General features: G+C 43.3%; 1 protein-coding gene and 2 long non-coding RNA genes across 3 annotated transcripts; 2 read left to right on the top strand and 1 right to left on the bottom strand.

The window, feature by feature from the left end:
* Positions 1 to 9,338: 9,338 nt before the first annotated feature.
* LOC146683462 (uncharacterized) lies at positions 9,339 to 10,894 on the bottom strand. Its single transcript, XR_014917372.1, has 2 exons — positions 10,050 to 10,894; positions 9,339 to 9,964 (listed from the first exon to the last, which is right to left on the bottom strand). It is a non-coding gene; the product is annotated as an uncharacterized LOC146683462 (long non-coding RNA).
* A 1,253-nt stretch (positions 10,895 to 12,147) lies between these two features.
* LOC146683461 (uncharacterized) lies at positions 12,148 to 14,020 on the top strand. The gene is made up of 3 exons (XR_014917373.1): positions 12,148 to 12,263; positions 12,358 to 12,443; positions 13,946 to 14,020. It is a non-coding gene; the product is annotated as an uncharacterized LOC146683461 (long non-coding RNA).
* A 1,322-nt stretch (positions 14,021 to 15,342) lies between these two features.
* Positions 15,343 to 18,810, top strand: LOC146683460 (ubiquitin carboxyl-terminal hydrolase 37-like). Its single transcript, XM_085445201.1, has 11 exons — positions 15,343 to 15,395; positions 15,640 to 15,696; positions 15,791 to 15,922; positions 16,014 to 16,137; positions 16,223 to 16,374; positions 16,480 to 16,579; positions 16,720 to 16,796; positions 16,974 to 17,082; positions 17,693 to 17,750; positions 17,919 to 18,076; positions 18,163 to 18,810. Exons 3-11 carry the CDS (start codon positions 15,819 to 15,821, stop codon positions 18,166 to 18,168), a joined length of 888 nt encoding a protein of 295 aa, XP_085301327.1. The 5' UTR covers positions 15,343 to 15,395; positions 15,640 to 15,696; positions 15,791 to 15,818; the 3' UTR covers positions 18,169 to 18,810.
* Positions 18,811 to 20,130: the final 1,320 nt, after the last annotated feature.

Below are 20,130 nucleotides of genomic sequence, written 5' to 3'. Positions count from 1 at the left end.
TCAGTAGTTTAGTTGTCTCCAGTCTAGTTTAGTTTGTGCTCCATTTGCTGTTTGTCTATATTTATTTCGTGTCCAATAAACCACCTTCACTCCTCCACTACTGCCTGCGATTGATCCTCATTTATTATTTTTATACGGCTTATCTCACTCGCCGTGACAATACGCACCAGCCAGCTATGGATCCAGCGGCATTCAGTCCACCCAGGGAGCTTCGGGAGGCCGTTATTGACTCTGCTTCTAGATTAATTAACCAGTGGTTAGAGCATGAGGGAGACGCCTCTCTTTACACTGTGGAAGCCAACCTACAACACCTTATTTCCGGTTATCCCTGGCTATTGGACTCTCTGCATCCGCTCGTGCAGAGTTTCGTTCTCCACGAGCTTCACCTACACCCCCCCGCCGCTACCGCAATTTTTTGTGTTTCTACTGAGGATAACAATGATTTCTCACCCATGGCCATAGCTTCTAAGACTGCCTGTTCTGAACCCTCGTTCCATGTTTATGACCGTGTCCGCTCCATTGTCCCATCCTCACTTCCATCCCAGTCAAATGCCAGGCCTGTAATGCTGCCCTCAGTTCAGTCAGCAGCCGCGCTGCCCTCAGTTCAGTCAGCAGCCGCGCTGCCCTCAGTTCAGTTTGCAGCCGCGCTGCCCTCAGTTCAGTCACCCACTCCACCACTTATTACAACTCCACTACAGTCGTCTCCGCTACCTGTAGGTCACTCTGTAGCCGCTTCGCTGCCTATTGCTCTGTCGCCACCAGTTCAGCTGTCTGTCCGCTCGTTTACTCAGCCACCATCCTCACTATCTCATTCAAAGCAGGGAACACACTTCACCACAATATCTGCTGGTTCTCTTAAGCTGGCCATGTCAGAGACAGTTGCTCCCTCTAGGGCCTCCCCAGAGGCTGGGTGTCAGTCACCAGCCAACTCTGGACCCCTAGAGGTCAAGACGCCAGCGCCAGCAGCCTCACCGGAGAACTCACCAGAACAGTCTCAGCTCTCAGCACCCCCTGAGAGTTCAAGTGAGTTCACCCGTCCGCCTCCGTCCTCTGCTGAGTGTATTGGGGAACACTTTCAGCCCTCTGAGGACTGCATCCCACTGTTGCTGCCTGAGTCTAGCCACTGTGCTGCTCAGTCCCAGCCAGTGTCCACACTGGCAGAGGTCTCCGTGCCTGCTGCTTCAGTGTCTGTTTCCACTGGAGGGCCAGAGGGGCCCGTCCAGTCTCAAGCCATGTTAGCTGGGGGTTCAGGTGAACCCAGCCAGCATCCTGCCTCGTCGGCTGGAGGGCCTGAGGAGCCCAGCCAGCCTCAAGTGTCGTCTGCTGGGGGTTCGGGAGAACCCAGCCAGCCTCAACTGTCGTCAGCTGGGGGGCCCGAGTTGCCCGTCCAGCCTCAAGCCAAGTCAGATGGTGGGTCTGAGGAGCCCACCCAGCACCATGCCTCGTCTGCTGGGGGTCCTGGAGGACCCAGCAAGCACATCCTCACGTCTGCTGACGGTCCGGGGAAGTTTGTTTAGCCACCACCTGCTGAATCATCCCCTGTGGCTTCTACACCGTTGCCTGCATCCACATCACCTCCTGCAGCATCACTGCCTGCAGCATCACCACTGTCTGGTTCCGCAGCCGTCCCGCTGCCGTGCCTTCATCCACGCCTGGTCCAGCCTCCGTGCCTTCATCTGGTCCGGCTCCGCCTTCGTCTGGCCCTGCCTCGTCTTCGTTTGGTCCGGCTTCAGCTCCGCCTTCATCTGGTTTGGCTTCAGCTCCGCCTTCGTCTGGTCCTGCCTCGTCTTCGTCTGGTCCTGCCTCGTCTGGTCCTGCGGTTGCCACACCGCCATCAGAGCCAGCTCGACCCGTTCTGCCTCGCCTCTGCCGGCCGTTTTCCGGGCCTCTAAGTTGGCATCATGGCCTTCGGGGACGGCCTCCGGAAAGAGTTCGTCGCCGCCGCTGGCATCGCGGCCGACCTCCGGACCTGCTCAGTGGCCGCCACTGCCTTCCAAGTGGTCGGCCTCCAGAACTGTTTGCCCATCACCACCGTTGCCGTGTGCACGGTCGGCCTCCAGAACTGTTTGCCCGTCGCCGCCGTTGCCGTGTGCACGGCCGGCCTCCAGAACTGTCTTGGTCCTTGTGTTGTCGACCCCCTGAACTTTTCTTAGACTCTTGTTGAGCTCTAGTTTGGTTTTGTTTTTGATCTGTTTTCCTGTGTTCGTGGACTGTTTTCTTGTGTTTTTGGACTGGTTTTGGCCTTCATCTGGTCCGGCTCCGCCTTCGTCTGGCCCTGCCTCGTCTTCGTTTGGTCCGGCTTCAGCTCCGCCTTCATCTGGTTGGGCTTCAGCCCCTTGTTTTTGGTTTCGTACCCTCCTTCCTTGACCCCCTCCACCCACCCTGGTCTGGTGCTCTGTTTTGTTGCTGTCTTTTTGTTTGGGGCTGTCGGGGGCCAGCCCTTGGAGGTGGGGTGGGGGGGGGGGTACTGTCATGGTTCTGGGTCAGTTTCGACCCAGTATTTTGAGTTTTGATTGATTAGTTTATTTTTGAATGTTTGTTGTGGTTTTGGGCGTTATGAGTATTATTATTATTATTATTATTATTATTATTATTCCATCCATCCATCCATCCATTCGCTTCCGCTTATCCTTTTCAGGGTCGCGGGGGGCGCTGGAGCCTATCCCAGCTGTCATAGGGCGAGAGGCGGGGTACACCCTGGACAGGTCGCCAGTCTGTCGCAGGGCCAACACACAGGGACAGACAACCATTCGCACTCACATTCATTCGCACATTCACACCTAGTGACAATTTGGATTATCCAATTAACCTATCCCCACAAGCTGCATGTCTTTGGACGGTGGGAGGAAGCCGGAGTACCCGGAGAGAACCCACGCAAACACGGGGAGAACATGCAAACTCCACACAGAAAGACCCCGGCCTGATGTTGGAATTGAACTCAGGACCTTCTTGCTGTGCGGCAACAGTGCTAACCACCGTGCCACCGTGCTGACCTATTATTATTATTATTATTATTATTATTATTATTAGAATTCTATGTTTCTGTTTATTCATGTTTAAGGATTTGTTCTCGGTTGTATCTCACGTTTAGTTTAGTTCAGGTTCCATGTAGGGCTGAACGATATCGCATTTGCGATAATATCGCGACATGATCAAGTGCAATTTTCTAACCGCAAAGGCTGCGATTATACTCTGGACATGTCCAAATTCATGGGCTGCATCCTCCTGAGGCCGCATTTGTAGACCGATTACGTCACAGCGACGCGCCGAAGGCTGTCCAAATTACTACCATATCCCAGAATTCATAGCGCGGCCCAGCCAAACTCCAGTTTCCAGCAATGGCGGCCGCTACTAAGTTTTAAAATTACTCATACTAATCTTTCAGGGTCACAAAATAAACTTTTAACATATTTTCAGGCGAGAAAGTAGTTGTGTAAACATCAAATATCTGCTCGGTTTATCAAGATATCCCATATTTGCAAAAGTGCTTCGACGTTTTCAGAGGCGTCTGCTACCCACCAGCTCGACAGCTAGCCGGGAGCTCGAGGATTACTGATGCGGCCGAGAACGGCACAACTCCCGGCACATCATTTTCAGATCACCGCGGAGTTTCGCTGCTCGGGTTAAACGTAATATATAAGTCACTTAGACAACCTAAAAATGTTATTGTTGGGCTTTTTTCAGTGTTTTGTTTGTTCGTGAGTAAATCGGTTTGGCTGAGATTAAAGTTATTAGATTAGATAAAATAAAACTTTATTAATCCCCCGGGTGGGTTCCTCCTTGGTTTTCACACAGCTGACTAAACGTCAAACAGAAAACTTATTAAACAGAAGTATGAGACAGTCGAGAATTTACACCAGTGTCTGGTTATATTTTAGATAGCAAGAAGCAGACGGCCGAGTTTATTAAACTCCACCGAGACAGCGGTGACGCTAATCAGATTCTGATTAGCTAATCAGAAGGCTAGACCGTCCAATTTCACGCCTTTAAACTTTAAAGGCGTGTTTGTGTGTGTGTTTATACAATTGCTATTATGTTTGCACTTTATGTGTAATGTTACTGACTGCAGAGATCAGTAAGATGTGTGTATTTTTTATTTATTAGTTTTATTTATTTAATATTATTTTTTAATTGAATGACTGTCTAGTAGTTTGTCGAAAAACTGAGTGTGGTAAAGCCACTGTTTTTTTTTATGTATATTTCTGCAATCTGCACATTGTACTGACTTTCATTTTAATGTTTACACCAGGGTTCCTTGTCAGCACTTTATGCTCAGATGTTTGTAAGCTAAAAATAAACTATTGTGTATGTTCAAATATACTGTTGTGATTGAAGAAGTTAAATAAAAATGTCAGTCATCAATTCATGCATCACCTCATGTCATCATAACAGAGGTCTGTCTTCCAGGAAAGAACAGTTTAAAATTAATGTAATATAGTATTGGCCATACTATATGATGTATTGCTTGTCTTTGTTTAATAATACAGAAGACAAAGACCTTAAAAAATAATCGCATATCGCATCGCAATATTGGGGCAAAAAATCGCAATTAGATTATTTTCCATAATCGTTCAGCCCTAGTTCCATGTGTCATTCTGTCTGTCTCTGTGTCAGGTCTGCGTCTTGGTGTAGTGTTCTCGTTTCCTGTTTTATTGTGAAGGTCTGCGTCCCATGTGAGTGTGTTCAGTTTTACCTCTGTCTCGTCTTGTTGATTATTCCCAGCTGTGTCCACCACCTGTGTGTAATTCCCCTGTGTTTCTCTGTGTGTATTTAAGTCGTGTCCTCTGTCATTGTAGTTGCTGGTCTGTCTGTGTTTTCTACCATGTTTCATCCGTGTGTTCCCTGCCGTCACCATCTTGTACCGTCGTCCACCTTGCTTCATGTTTGAGTTCCGGTTCGTATTCAGTAGTTTAGTTGTCTCCAGTCTAGTTTAGTTTGTGCTCCATTTGCTGTTTGTCTATATTTATTTCGTGTCCAATAAACCACCTTCACTCCTCCACTACTGCCTGCGATTGGATCCTCATTTATTATTTTTATACGGCTTATCTCACTCGCCGTGACAGGGAGTTTCTGTGGTCCGTGAATGGTTTGAGGTATTTGGGGATACAAATTACCTCGGATTACACTAAGATGGTTCCAGCAAATATGGAGCCAATGTTTGAAAGGATAAAAATGGAATTTGGTAGATGGTCCAGAGTGTGTCTCACAATATGGGGTAAAATTAGTTGTATTAAGATGATGACTGCACCCATGATCTTTTATATTTTATCTAATATTCCATTACACATTCCAGATAAGTATTTCAAAGATCTAGACTTTTTAATGCGGCAGTTTCTTTGGGATAGCTCACCACATCGTTTAAGTATTAAGAAACTTCAAGCGAGTGCAAAACAAGGAGGTTTTTCATTGCCTAATTTCCAATGGTATTATTGGGTGATGAACGTGAAACAACTTAGAGCTTGGTTACCTACTGCACCAGTTAAACCCATCTGGTCCCATATAGAGACGGAAGTTAATGGCGGTATTTCTCCTTGGAGGGAGCTGTTTGATACCAGTCATAAAACTACCCATCCTATAATTGCAAAGATATTGTGGTTTAAATTACATAGGGCAGGTCGCTGGGACTTTATTAAATCACCTTCGGCAACCTTATGGAGTAATAAAATAATTTTAATTGGAGGGACATCGGTTGACTGGTTACAGTGCCGTAAAGCAGGCATCCTTAATGTATCAGATTTATTTGACTGTGGTACTAAATGTTTTTTAAGCTTTGATAAAATTGTGGAGTTATATAAGTTGCAGCGTAATCAATTCTGGAGATATGTCCAAATACATAGTTCATTATCGAAGTGGCTGGGAACCCCTTTGAGTTGTCCTGTGGGCAGCCCTGTGGAAGTCCTGCTCTCAAGATCATCCTTGGGTAAAGGCATTACCTCTAAGATTTATCACTTATTGCAAGAACGGTCAGCTGACCCTCTCCTTAAAGTTAAGGGCTACTGGGCCCAGGGCATGGCATTGGACATATCTTCAGTTGAATGGGATTCATGTTTTCAAAATATTAATACTATGTATAAAGAAACAGGCAGTAGATTGATTCAATTTAAGATAATCCATAGGTGGCATCGAACACCGCAACAATTGTATAAATGGAACCTGGCCTCTACGGACGAATGTTGGAGATGTGATGGTCAAAATGCTTTGATTTTACATATCTTATGGAGCTGTTCGGCACTTCGGGATTGGTGGGAAAATATAATGGAGGTAATTTTCAGTGTTTTAAAAAGGAGATTTGTTATCTCACCAAAACAGTCCATACTTGGTATAACCACAGAAATTTCTGATGTACAGGGAGTGCAGAATTATTAGGCAAATGAGTATTTTGTCCACATCATCCTCTTCATGCATGTTGTCTTACTCCAAGCTGTATAGGCTCGAAAGCCTACTACCAATTAAGCATATTAGGTGATGTGCATCTCTGTAATGAGAAGGGGTGTGGTCTAATGACATCAACACCCTATATCAGGTGTGCATAATTATTAGGCAACGTCCTTTCCTTTGGCAAAATGGGTCAAAAGAAGAACTTGACAGGCTCAGAAAAGTCAAAAATAGTGAGATATCTTGCAGAGGGATGCAGCAGTCTCAAAATTGCAAAGCTTCTGAAGCGTGATCATCGAACAATCAAGCGTTTCATTCAAAATAGTCAACAGGGTCGCAAGAAGCGTGTGGAAAAACCAAGGCGCAAAATAACTGCCCATGAACTGAGAAAAGTCAAGCGTGCAGCTGCCAAGATGCCACTTGCCACCAGTTTGGCCATATTTCAGAGCTGCAACATCACTGGAGTGCCCAAAAGCACAAGGTGTGCAATACTCAGAGACATGGCCAAGGTAAGAAAAGCTGAAAGACGACCACCACTGAACAAGACACACAAGCTGAAACGTCAAGACTGGGCCAAGAAACATCTCAAGATTGATTTTTCTAAGGTTTTATGGACTGATGACATGAGAGTGAGTCTTGATGAGGGGGGCGTCAGTAAGTTCAAGCCCTGATGGTATAAAAAATCTGTTTATGCTTTAAGTCGGAGATCAGCCCTGTCTGCGAACGGAACTGGTCTTCCCACGCGTGTATTCATTAAAATCAATTGTCTGACCAAGCTCTTCTGGACCATGGTTGTGTTTACTCTCCTTCCTCAATATTTGAACCTTAACATGGGCCAGATGGATGGGCCCGTGGCTGGATTGGTAAAGGGCAGAGAGCTCCAGTCCGACTCAGACGCCAGCAAGGTGGAGGTGGAGTACTGGTTTGGGCTGGTATCATCAAAGATGAGCTTGTGGGGCCTTTTCGGGTTGAGGATGGAGTCAAGCTCAACTCCCAGTCCTACTGCCAGTTTCTGGAAGACACCTTCTTCAAGCAGTGGTACAGGAAGAAGTCTGCATCCTTCAAGAAAAACATGATTTCCATGCAGGACAATGCTCCATCACACGCGTCCAAGTACTCCACAGCGTGGCTGGCAAGAAAGGGTATAAAAGAAGAAAAACTAATGACATGGCCACCTTGTTCACCTGATCTGAACCCCATTGAGAACCTGTGGTCCATCATCAAATGTGAGATTTATGGTAAATGGCCTGCATTTGTATAGCGCTTTTCTAGTCCCTAAGGACCCCAAAGCGCTTCACACTACATTCAGTCATTCACCCATTCACACACTGGCGAGGGCAAGCTACATTGTAGCCACAGCTGCCCTGGGGCGCACTGACAGAGGCAAGGCTGCCGGACACTGGCGCCACCGGGCCCTCTGACCACCACCAGTAGGCAAACATGGGGTTAGTATCTTGCCCAAGGATATTTGGCATGCAGCCAGGATGCAGCCTGGGATCGAACCACCGACCTTCTGATTAGTGGCTGACCTGGGCCCTGTTTCAGGAAGCCGGTTTAGAAAACTCAGAGTGAAAAACGATACTCAGGGTTGAGTAACCCCGAACTGTCCAACTCGGAATATTCGGTTTCAGAAAGGATGATAACAATTAGTTCAGTCAACGCGGAGTTGCTTTAACCCCAAGTGAAGCGCGCAGGACGAGGATACATAAAGCCCTGATAAGCGGAGCACAGATTAAGCGAGTCACCATGGAGACGGAGGGAAAGAAGGTGCGGTCAATGTATTTTACAGCGCTTGAGGCCGAAATTCTGATGGCAGCATATGCCGATAACATACAAATTCCGCGGAAAAAAGTAACGCAGCCACAGCTGCAAAAGAAAGTGAGCATGCATGGCAAAACATAGCCGACAGAGTCAATGCGTGAGTGTTAATATAAACATTGATCTAGGGATTTCCACCCATTTAACACGTTATTTTATCATATGTTATTTTATTTGTTATTTTATACATTTTATTTTGTGACGTGATGTGAGCGCAGGTGCAACCCAACAGGCCCCAAACGTTCCTGGCAGCAAGTAAAAATGAAATATAAAAATATAGTCCAAACAGGTAAGGTGTAATTGTATTATGAGCCACAGTGCTTGGTCTGTTTGTCCCATGTAAATCAATTGCAGTTAGAGGCTACATTAATTTTCTTTCTGTAAGCACTTATTGAAATTATCTGAGCACATTACAAGTACATATTTGCTTACTCTGTATGCTCAAATGTGGCCCGTTATAGCCAACAGAAAAAAAGCGGAGGCCCGAAAAACAGGTGGGGGTCCTCCACCACCACCACTCACAGAGGCTGAGCAGTTGGCCCTCAGCCAAAACAGTGGGCGCCCTGTGGCTGAAGGCATCTCTGCGGGGACATCCTCTGAGTCAATAACCCCGCAAGACACAAGTGCCGACATAAGGGGTAAATTCAAAATAATACATGATGTGTATACATCCTTTCTTCACAGTCACCTTTGCAGTGCTGCTCATTCATTTGATAAACTCTTTACCATAATGGATTATTTTGTAGTGAAGTTATTTTCCGACTGATTTTGCCTTCCCTCAGTCTTGGTTGTCTTTGAGAGCATAATGACAATGAAGTGTAAGGTGATTGGTATGTTTGTTAATTGCCATTTGGTCCCTTGTAAGTTATAAGTGACCTGTATAAACCTCATATTCTATCAGTTGATGGTGATGGTGTACTGCATCTGGTGCAGCCTCCTGTTGAGCCAGACCAACATGCAGTTGTGAGTAATACTCCACAGATTATATGAGTTTACAGTAGAACAGCAATGTTGTTTATTTCTTTACTACAGGAAAATAATGAAGAAACATTGACAGCTGTTACAGAGGAGGAAGCAACAGAGACACTTTATGAGGTTTACATCTTTTAATACTTTGTGTACAGGAAATACAGGCGACCAATAAAGCCAGTTGAACAAAAAATCTGTTTATTCTTCTTTCAACATGTTGAGGTGATGGGTCAAAAGAAATGATTGTGACATATGGTGTCTCTGACTGCGCTTCCATCTTGTATGTCCGTGGGAGGGTCAGGATGTTCATGGTTTGGATCACTGCTGTTTGGTTCAGAAGGACAGTGTTCTCCTCTAATTGTGGCAATGTTGTGAAGAATCACACATGCCACAATAATGTCACATGCCCTTTCTGGGGTGACCCTGAGTCTTTGCAGGCACTGGAACCGGGCCTTAAGCATTCCGATAGTCATTTCAATTCTGGCTCTTGTCCTGCAATTAGCCAGATTATATCGCTGCTGTGGGCCCGGTTCAGGGTCAGGGTAAGGGGTAAGCAAATAGGGTAAACATGGATACCCCCTATCACCAAGCAAGTAGCCAGTGAACTCTCCTAAGACAGAAGGATACACTTCAGTTCAAATGTCCCTGAAGCAATTGGTCTTTATATATTTTAAAGTATTTTCAACTCACCATGTCCAAATTTTGTGCTCAGTGTACATTCACGGAATATTTGTGAGTCATGGACAGAGCCTGGCCACTTGGCTTCCACATTTGTCATAATGTTGGCAGCATCACATATGATCTTCACAGTGCAGAGAACACAAATTAGCATCCATTACTATAATGAAATAATTTGTTAGTTTGAAATGCTACAGGGAACTATGTACCTGTACATTAATGCTGTGGAAAGACTTCCTGTTCACATAGTCTCCTTCATTTACTGAAGGAGCAATGATTGGAATGTGAGTGCCATCTGTACAGCCAATCACGCCTGGGAACCCTGAAAATAAATGTAAAATTTAAGTAGTAGTCCAAGTATCACCACATCATACATTAAGTTTTGGTCATCCTGATACCTGCAATTTTGTGGCATCCCTCTTTGATAAATCTTGTGGGTCTGTGACCGGGGAACACCACAGACGAGTACAGGAGACGTTTCAGTGCAACTGTAACATTCCTGACTGCCCGACAGACGGTAGCCTTGGAAACGTGCTCAGCATCACCAATATTATACAGAAAGCTCCCGTTTGCAAAAAACCGAAGTGCAATACAAATAATATGTACAGAACTGAGAGAATGTCCGCGATGTGTCACATGCGTAATATATGGCCTGAGGATGTTATCCAAATAACTTATAGATTGTGCTGAAAAACGGTAACGTTCGCACAGACAATCATCAGGAAATGATAAAATGTCCAAACGCGCTCTGATCACTCTCTCCCGGCGGAGAGCTCTGCGGAGAATTTGGGCTTCACGATCTACTGGCTCTTCAAGGAAGGGACACGCCATGTCTGACACTTCCTACTGTCAGGTTTCCGACAAAGGGGCGGAGACAGTCAGGGTTAGTTGTAGTAAACCTGCTAGGGGGCAGGTTAGCTTCACGGCGTGTGTCGTCATAGTGACTCACTCAGGCTTCAGCTGAACTCGCTTTGTGAAACCGAAAACCCAGAGTTTTCGTTAACTCAGGGTATACTTACTCAGTTTTTCCACTAAACCGGCTTCCTGAAACAGGGCCCTGCTCTGCCACCTGAGCTACAGCCATTTACAAGGAGGGAAAACAGTACACCTCTCTGAACAGTGTCTGGGAGGCTGTGGTTGCTGCTGCACGCAATGTTGATGGTGAACAGATCAAAACACTGACAGAATCCATGGATGGCAGGCTTTTGAGTGTCCTTGCAAAGAAAGGTGGCTATATTGGTCGCTGATTTGTTGTTGTTTTGTTTTTGAATGTCAGAAATGTATATTTGTGAATGTGGAGATGTTATATTGGTTTCACTGGTAAAAATAAATAATTGAAATGGGTATATATTTGTTTTTTGTTAAGTTGCCTAATAATTATGCACAGTAATAGTCACCTGCACACACAGATATCCCCCTAAAATAGCTCAAACTAAAAACAAAAACTACTTCCAAAAACATTCAGCTTTGATATTAATGAGTTTTTTGGGTTCATTGAGAACATGGTTGTTGTTCAATAATAAAATTATTCCTCAGAAATACAACTTGCCTAATAATTCTGCACTCCCTGTAGATTTTTCCAGTTATACAAAAAGATGGATTATTTTGGCTCTTACTACGGCCAAACGGGTCCTGCTAAGACATTGGCGGAAAAAGAACCCCCCCTCCCTATGAAGAGTGGCTAAAGACAATGGCTAAGTTGGCGTCTTACGAAAAAGTGACTTATGGTTTATTAGACAAATTGCATCAATATGATTGTATTTGGTCCCCCTTTACAAGCTGGCTTTCTGTAACTTGAAGAACAGAGGAGTAATGACAGAGTGGTGGTGTGGGAATTGGTGTGCGAAGAAAGAATAGGATAACTTCCCTTTTTTTTCTTTGTTGTTGTTGTTTTGTTTTTGTTTGTTTGTTTTTTAAACTATTTATTTATGTAGTTATCCTTAAGCTCTGTTATTGAAGTTTAAAATGAAATAAATAAAAATTGTTGATGATAAAAAAAAGTTTAAACTTCAAAGCTCATGCATGCATGCACATCCAGTGCTCAGTGTCTAATTGTGTGTTTGTGTTTTTACCTTTTTGCAGTAGCGCAGTGAAACATTTGGGCGGTGGATAAATAATGGAAAATAAAATTCAGACTACAGACAGCTTCAGGTGAGTACACGTGGTGCACAAGGACCAAATCTCACCTTCTCAACCTGGACAAAATGAATTATTTTACACTGATACTGTAAACTTTTGTTTGTGTGTCAGGTTTCCATACATCGGAAACAGCTGCTGCATCTGTAATTCTGTCCGTCCCAAGGAGAGTCCACACTCTACATCCTTGGCTCACCTATAATGACGCACAGGTGCTGCACACAACTAGATCTGCAGCTTGTGAGGAACAGCAGCACTCAGCCTACATCCTGTTTTACAAGATTAACGTAAGAAGACACAGCATCTCATCCTGAAGTGAGAGAATGGCACGCCAGCTGCAGCCTAATCCAATCTCTCTTCTTTTCTTTTTTCGGTGCCCAGACACCCTTCAGTTTCATCATGTCATCCCTAACAATACAATGTAGAGTTGGATGGAGGATGAAGACAGCAGAGAGCAAAAGAAACAGGTAAGAGCAGACAGGTAGTCAGAGTTAACAAAAACTTTTAAAGCCAGTGTAGCTTCTGTTTTGAACACATTTATTGATGACAATTTTACATAAATAAGCAGTGTGTTATACTGTTATCAGATGTGGAGTCTCACTAACCACTTTAATAGTGACTTGTGTCCCAAATACTGTTTATTTGTCTTAGTTACAGATAGTGAAATAAAAATGGAACGAGAAGCGTAGGATTTTGAATTGATACCATTGGTGCATCTACTAAAGTTCTGGGGTCAGTTTGAATATCAGTGACCTTGACCTTGAGTTCAAGTTTTCTGAAAATCTTGTGAATGCTACAACTCTGTGACGAGAAGTAAGTCTCCTAGGTCTTTAAATTTGTATATAGGTGAATCTAGTAGGAAGCTGAAGGGTTGCACTGCGGGCCATCTGTAGAGGTGTAGAGTCAACAACCTGTCTGTGAACGTGGACAAAACAAAAGAGATTGTTGACTTCAGGAGAGCACAGTGGGATCACTGCCCACTTAACATGAATGGATCCTCTGTGGAGGTCGTCAAGAGCACCAGATTTCTTGGTGTCCACCTGGCGGAGAACCTCTCCTGCTCCCTCAACACCAGCTCCATAACCAAGAAGGCCCAGCAGCGTCTCTACTTCAAGCAGAAGCTGAGGAAAGCCCATCTCCCACCATCCATTCTCACCACCTTTTACAGTGGGACTAACAAGAGCATCCTAAGTAGCTGCATCACTGTCTGGTATGGTAACTGCAGCGTATTAGATCGCAGTACCCTACAACGGATTGTGAGAGCAGCTGAGAAGATCATTGGAGTCCCTCTCCCCTCCTTATAACACCCGCTTGCTGGAGGACCCCACACAGCCTTCAAACACACTCTTCACCCTGCTGCCTTCTGGAAAGAGGTCCCAGAACATCCGGGCCCTCGCTACCAAACTACGGAAAAGTTTCTTCCCACAAGCCGTCAGACCCCTGAACACTCAGTGACTGCACTGGCACACGCACACCTTCACACATGTCACTACCAAGCACTTATCTGCAGTATCTCACACTCATACACATACGTACAGACACCAAGTTACTTTTGCACAATACTCAGCATTTTGCACATTTCCATTGTCTTGTGTCTGTATCGTCCTGTTCTGTCTAGTTTTGCACTGTTTTGTCTTGTTTATTTTTGCAATTTATGCACACTGCACTTTATGTAGTCCTGGGTTTGTCCGTATATGTCATATATAGCACCAGGGTCTCGGAGGAACGCGGTCTCATTTCACTCTGTACAGTACCTCTGCACGTGGTTAAAATGACAATAAAAGCCACTTGACTTGACCTGTTTTTGTAGCAGTTGCTTGGAGACGAGCACCATACAGTTCAAATGAGCATACATTCCAAAATATGCAAATGAGCCCCATACATCATAATGCTGATGTTTGCTGTTCAGGGTATGAACGTTCTATGCTGAAAGTTTATAAATATACAACCTTTGACTGCTTGTTTTCAGTTGAACTTTTGCAAAGCTGAGGAGATTTTGGCTGCGATCACATCAAGTCCAAAGATGTTTAAACTTCTTTTTCACAGAAAGGTAAGTTTGAAGAGACTCGCAGCACATTTCTCTGAATGTTTTCTTATGGTAAATAAGCATTTTTGAAACTTTTAAGGAAGCTTCTTTTTCTGTAAAAACTGAATTTTGAATCCAAATGAAGGATATTGTATTTTCTTACCATATACTTTGTTTTATGCCATTACTGATGTTGCTTTTCTTGTTTCTAAACAGAAATCACACAAACAAAACGTGGCAGAGAAGGAAATTCCTTCTACGTCTCATCAGAGGTAAAGAAATGCGCCGCTCTTTAATGCTGCTGGAGATATTTATAGCAGTGGTTTAGTTGGAGCTCTTTTATTTCCCTTTTATTGGTGTTTTGTATTTACATCTTTTTTACTACTTCTAGTCTTGTCTATAATTTCTATTGATTCAGAGATTAGCGTTTGAAAATGTAGAGTGTAAATGTACAAAATACATGATTTTGTTCCATTACAGTTATTAATTTTTATCTGCAATCTCCAGCATGTACTCCTTGTTAAAAATTTCCACTTTGAAAAATAACATTTACACTTTTGTCCTCATCAGCATCCCGGATGCTTGTGTTGCTGAAAATGGTCAAAAGAAGAAGAGAAAATGGAGACACCTCTGCTGTTCCTCGGTTTGCTTTTACACGAAACATATGAAATGCACATTCTCTTTAAATTGCACTTGTTAATTTAAAGTGACTTTACTTTTTTAATAAACTTATGTTTGTTCGTCCTCTGCAGCAAACTGACAGCGATGCAGAGGCAGAGAGCAACACTGTGAAGACACAAAAAAAGTGTCGCTGGTTTCTTTTTAAATTCTGGAAGGTATGTTTTATGGAAAGAGTCACTGTCATCAAGCATTTACTCACCACAGTTAAATGCGAAGAATTAAGAGCAATTTAGCACATCCATGTCCTCAAATTAAGTTCAAAGATGTTTAAAGGTTTTTTTTTTCACAGAAAGGTAAGTTTGAAGAGACTTGCAGGATGTTTCTGTAAATATTTTTTATGGTAAATAAGCATTTTTGAATCTTTTAATGAAGCTTGATGGATGATTTCTGTAAAAACTGAATTTTGATCAGAACCAAATGAAGGATTTTGTATTTCATAGGACAAACTTTAAAACTCAATTTAAAGCATGAATAAATTGTTTTTAATTTATTTAAAGATATTCCTATATATCTGCTTCATGAGCTGACAGCTCACTAAAGTGATAAATAATATGAAATAATACCAAATTTTCTAACTGGACACTTTTCATGGAGAGACTCCCTTGGTATGTTTGTTTTATGCCATTACTGATGTTGCTTTTCTTGTTTCTAAACAGAAATTACACAAACAAAACGTGGCAGAGAAGGAAATTCCTTCTACGTCTCATCAGAGGTAAAGAAATGCGCCGCTCTTTAATGCTGCTGGAGATATTTATAGCAGTGGTTTAGTTGGAGCTGTTTTATTTCCCTTTTATTGGCATTTTTCTTCCACCTTGTGTATTTACATCTTTTTTACTACTTTTGGACGTCCTCCAAAATGTTTCAACTTCAAAGCTCATGCATACATGCGCATACACTGCTCAGAATCTTGACATCTTTCCTAATTTTGTGTTTGTGTTTTTACCTTTTTGGAGCAGTGTAGCATGCGGTGGGAAAAAAATAGAAAGTCAAACTGGGACTATAGACTGCTTCGGGTGAGTACACGTGGTGCACAAAGACTCACTTTGTCAAAGTGGAGAAAATGAATTATTTTACACTGATACTGTAAACGTTGCGCGTGTGTGTCAGGTTTCCAAACATCGGAAACACCTGCTACATGAACTCCTGCCTGCAGAGCCTCCTCAACATTGAGGAGTTCATAAGAGACATCAGGCGTCAGGGGGTTTTGTGGAGCACAGATCCAGAAGCTCAGCTCTTAAGGTGCGCTACGTCAACCTTCTACTTTCTTCAAAAACCTGAAGAACAAAGAGATCTAACAGCAGAAATGTCTGTTTACCCTTCCTTTCTACAGAAGGCTTATTGATGTCAGGGACTGTCACGAGTCAACAGATTATGGCCTTAAAGATCACCACCTAAGAGCTTTTAAGAAGGCATTCAGCAGTCAAGCTCCTGAATACACCGGCAGTGCACAGAAAGTGCGTCAGCTATTTGGACATTTCGTTTTTTGCTTTACCTTCTGATTTTGATGTACTGTTTTAAATCTCTCTGCTTTTCTTTCAGGACGCTCATGAATTCCTAACATTATTCCTCGATGAGGTCAAAAGGCTCACACCTCACCTGGAGAGGAACGCAGCTCTCCTGGGCCAAAGTTATAGCTGCCCAGTAGAAGACCATCACATTTTTAAAATGGAAAACATGAGGACATGCAAGAGGTAAGCCTGTCTTTCAGAAACGCAGAGCTGGTTGCAATATTTTCATATACCTCTTTTCCACGTACCTGATCTTTACTTTAACTACGTTACTCCTGAAATGTGTAGCTGCGGTCACCAATCATCACAGCAAGAGGAATTCACCAGCTTGTCTCTAGACCTTGTTCCAGAGGGGTCTATTATAAACATGTTAGAGACATACTTGAAGGTAAGATCACAAATTCCAATAGAGTTGTAGTGTCAGCGATCTTAACACACCTTTTTTGTTAGTGTTTGTGTGCATGTGTGTGTGCATATGTTGAGATTTCTTTCTACCATAAAGCCTGTCTTCTCTGTGCTGTTGTTCAGGAACAAGAAATAGAATTTCGCTGTGATTGTGGAGGGACGGCCTCAGAACTGAAGTCGTCTTTTGATACACTGCCAAGGTGAGTAAGGTCACATCAGAATTGATCGACTGACCAGGTGTCCAAACTGTGGCGCATCAAATATCAGAGTTCTTCGAGACAATACTTGAGCAGTCGTTTTCTCCCATCTTCTGTTTGTGTTTGACACTCATTCTTCTTATTTTCTACCTTGTTTGTGTTTTTTTTCTTTTCTGCCAGAGTTCTGATCTTGCATCTGAAGAGGTTTGGCTTTACACAAACCTACAAGATTAAGAAGGTGGATGACCCCGTCAGGCTGCAGAGGGACTTGGTGGTGCCATCCAATCAGGTAAAAACAGACTGCAGAACGTCTCAGGCTACGTCCACACTAGCCCGGATAGATTTGAAAACTCCGTGTCCACACTGGCGTTTTCAGTCATTTTCAAATAGTTGTGCGTCTGCATTGAAACGGCCGAAAACGCTTACGTTCCAGTCCTGCGCATGCGCAAAAGTGAGTGAGAATTACAGAATTTGAAGAAAAGCTATCCGGAGCATGTACAAACTGATATTAATCTTTTTTAGGGCTGTCAAAGTTGAGAGCAATCAAAACAACTGCTGTCTAATGCACTCGGCTTATCTTTGTTTAATTGCTCACATGACTGCATCACATGACCAAAATGCGTCATCGTTTTAGAAAGTCTGCGTTTTCGAGTGTCCACACTGCGATGGGACAACTCCGTTTTGAAATGTATGCGTTTTCGAGAGCGTTTTCAAGATGCTGTGTTTTTCCTTGAGGAAAACGCCGTCTCGGTGTGGACGGGAGGTCAAAGCGGAGAGAAAACGATGCGTTTTCAAACGAAAACGCATTAGTGTGGACGTAGCCTCAGCAAATCAGCTTAATTATGGCACTGATGTGAGACTTTATGAAACTAACACTCTTTGGATTTGTTCCTTCTCAGGGTGGTGGCTGTTATAGTCTTTGCAGCATCATCAGTCATTATGGAGGCACAGAGTCAGGTAAAACAACAGACTTGTGACAAACAGAAAATGAAACTTGCTACTTTTCAGTGAAGGACTCACACACAAAAGCTTTTGATGTTCTAAGAAGCACTAAGTCAAAATCACTGTTTGCTTGAATCAGTTGACTTCCAGAAGTTGGATTCATTTGTCTTAATGTGATTTCAGGACACTACATCTGTAGTTCTGTCCATCCTGAGGAGAGTCAGCACTCTACATCAGATCGCTGGCTCACCTATAATGACGCACAGGTGCTCCACACAACTGGATCTGCAGTTTGTGAGGAACAGCAGCAGTCGGCCTACATCCTGTTTTACAAGAGAAACGTAAGAAGACACAGCATCTCATCCTGAAGTGAGAGAATTTTTAAATGTCCTGTTACCTTGTTAACCAGTTTTGTCTTCATTCTCAGTTCTGAAACAGGAAATGGAAGGAAGGAAGGAAGTTAAGGTCATCATCATGCTGAGAAGGAAAAGCAGTCGTCCCAGCCCACCATCGCACACTGGAGGACAAGTATAGGTAAGTATTGCCCTCAGGAGGGAGGGTCCTGCCAGAGAGCCTGGTCCTCCCAAGATTTCTTCCTCCAGGAGGGAGTTTTTTCTTGCCACCGTTGCCCCACATTCACTGGTCTCATCAGCAGGGACATTTTTAACCTCCTAAGACCTGAACTTTCATGGCATGCATTTTTAATTCCTCTGTGCCATTTAGGTTGATTGGGACCCGATGAAGGTAAAAACCAAGACATCAGATTCAGACTATCTTTTTTTTGTTTCTCAAAAGAATGAGATCCACATATGAGGACATTCATTTTAAATTTCGATTGAACAGTGGCAGTGTCATGTCCTCCCTCATAAGTGGATATCAGGTTTTTGAAGAGCAAAATTTTGTATTTTGGTCTAGACAACCCAAAATGTTATGTCTACATATGTGGACACCAGGTCCTAGGAGGTTAAAACAAAATCTACTAGAGATCGTCCTTTTCTGGACCAGTGTTTGGCTTGCTCTCTGGGAACAACAAATTAGTGCTGTCAGCGTTAACGTCATTAGGTAAAATGACGTTAACGCTGACAGCACTAATTTGTTGTTATTATTATTAATATTATTATTAATTTATTTGTAAAATAAATTAAATTTAAAAACCAAAGAAATGATTTAATTCTTTATTTTATTTTGTTTTATTAAAATCAAAATAACAACAAAAACAAAAATAACTAATAAAAAAATATTAAAAGTATTCAGCAGTGTTTTGTGAATCTTGTAATGAGCCTTAGTTAAGTTGATGTCACAGAAGTTTCTGAATCATTTAGATTGTTCAACAAACTGATTCACTCAGGTAAAGATGGTGAGCTGGAGCAATGGTACCCTTGGAGTTCAGTTTAAGTTTTCAGACAAATATTCCCTCGATCAGTTGCAGCTTCTGCTTTTAAATAAATGATTTAGCAGCAAATGTTTAGCTACAGGTAGCAAAGTCCAAAAGTGACACCAGCCAAACATGCAAAAAATGCAAGATGGTGGTGCGCACAGATACAGCGGCTCTATGCTCTCCACTTACCCAATTTCACTGTGCAAGAAACTGCACAATGACAATAAAAAGCTCTAAGTCTAAAACAGTTTCCTGTCCAGTAAAATCGGGCAATTATTCGCTCCAGAGTTTTATCCTACTCCAGGTGAGCAGCCATCGACTTGTAATGAGCCAGCTAAAACAATAATTTCTCAGTGGCTCTTCTGGCACCAACAAGTGGGTGTGTTCTTCCATCGTGCAAGTGTCACGACACACTGAACATGGTCTGAACATCGATTTTCCCTCGATATGTCTTTTCCACCAGTACTATGGGGTATTTGTGAATATCCATGACTGACCCGGCCAGGTGGCCAGCTGGTCTTTGGACAGGGTCACGGCAGTTTCAAGGTTCAACAAAATCCCTTTCACTGACAGACTGAAGGAAAGCTCCTCAAAAATGGAGGGTCTTCAAGCTCCTCAGTGGCAGGAAAAGGTTTCCCGGACCCAGTGTTGTATATTTGTTTCCCAAAAGATTGAACTAGTGGAGAGAAATCAGGTTCTGAAACCATCCAGAAGACAAAGTCTCCAACTGGTTTGTGGAAGTCCAGTTTCTCCAAATTAATCAGCGGGTGAAATGTCTCTTCATGGATGGTTTTGATTCTGTTGTTATTCACGAACAAAGCCGTCAAAGCAGCATATGAAAGAAAGTCATCTTTCATTGTTGTCTCCAGTGTGTTAAAAGAGAGATCGAGCTCAGTGATGAGTTTTGAAGCGGCTGCAGGGACTTCTCCAAGGTTTTGGCTCGAACAGTCGAAGGATGTTGTTCACAGTGGTGACACTGTTGACTGGTGATTGACAAGCACTGAGATACTAACATGA

This window comes from Copadichromis virginalis, linkage group LG22 (genome assembly GCF_057382275.1).
Source record: "Copadichromis virginalis isolate Kocher_CV1m ecotype Utaka linkage group LG22, C_Virginalis_male_GT1.1, whole genome shotgun sequence".
NCBI lineage: Eukaryota > Metazoa > Chordata > Actinopteri > Cichliformes > Cichlidae > Copadichromis > Copadichromis virginalis.
This window is presented reverse-complemented; position numbering and strand designations above follow the sequence as displayed.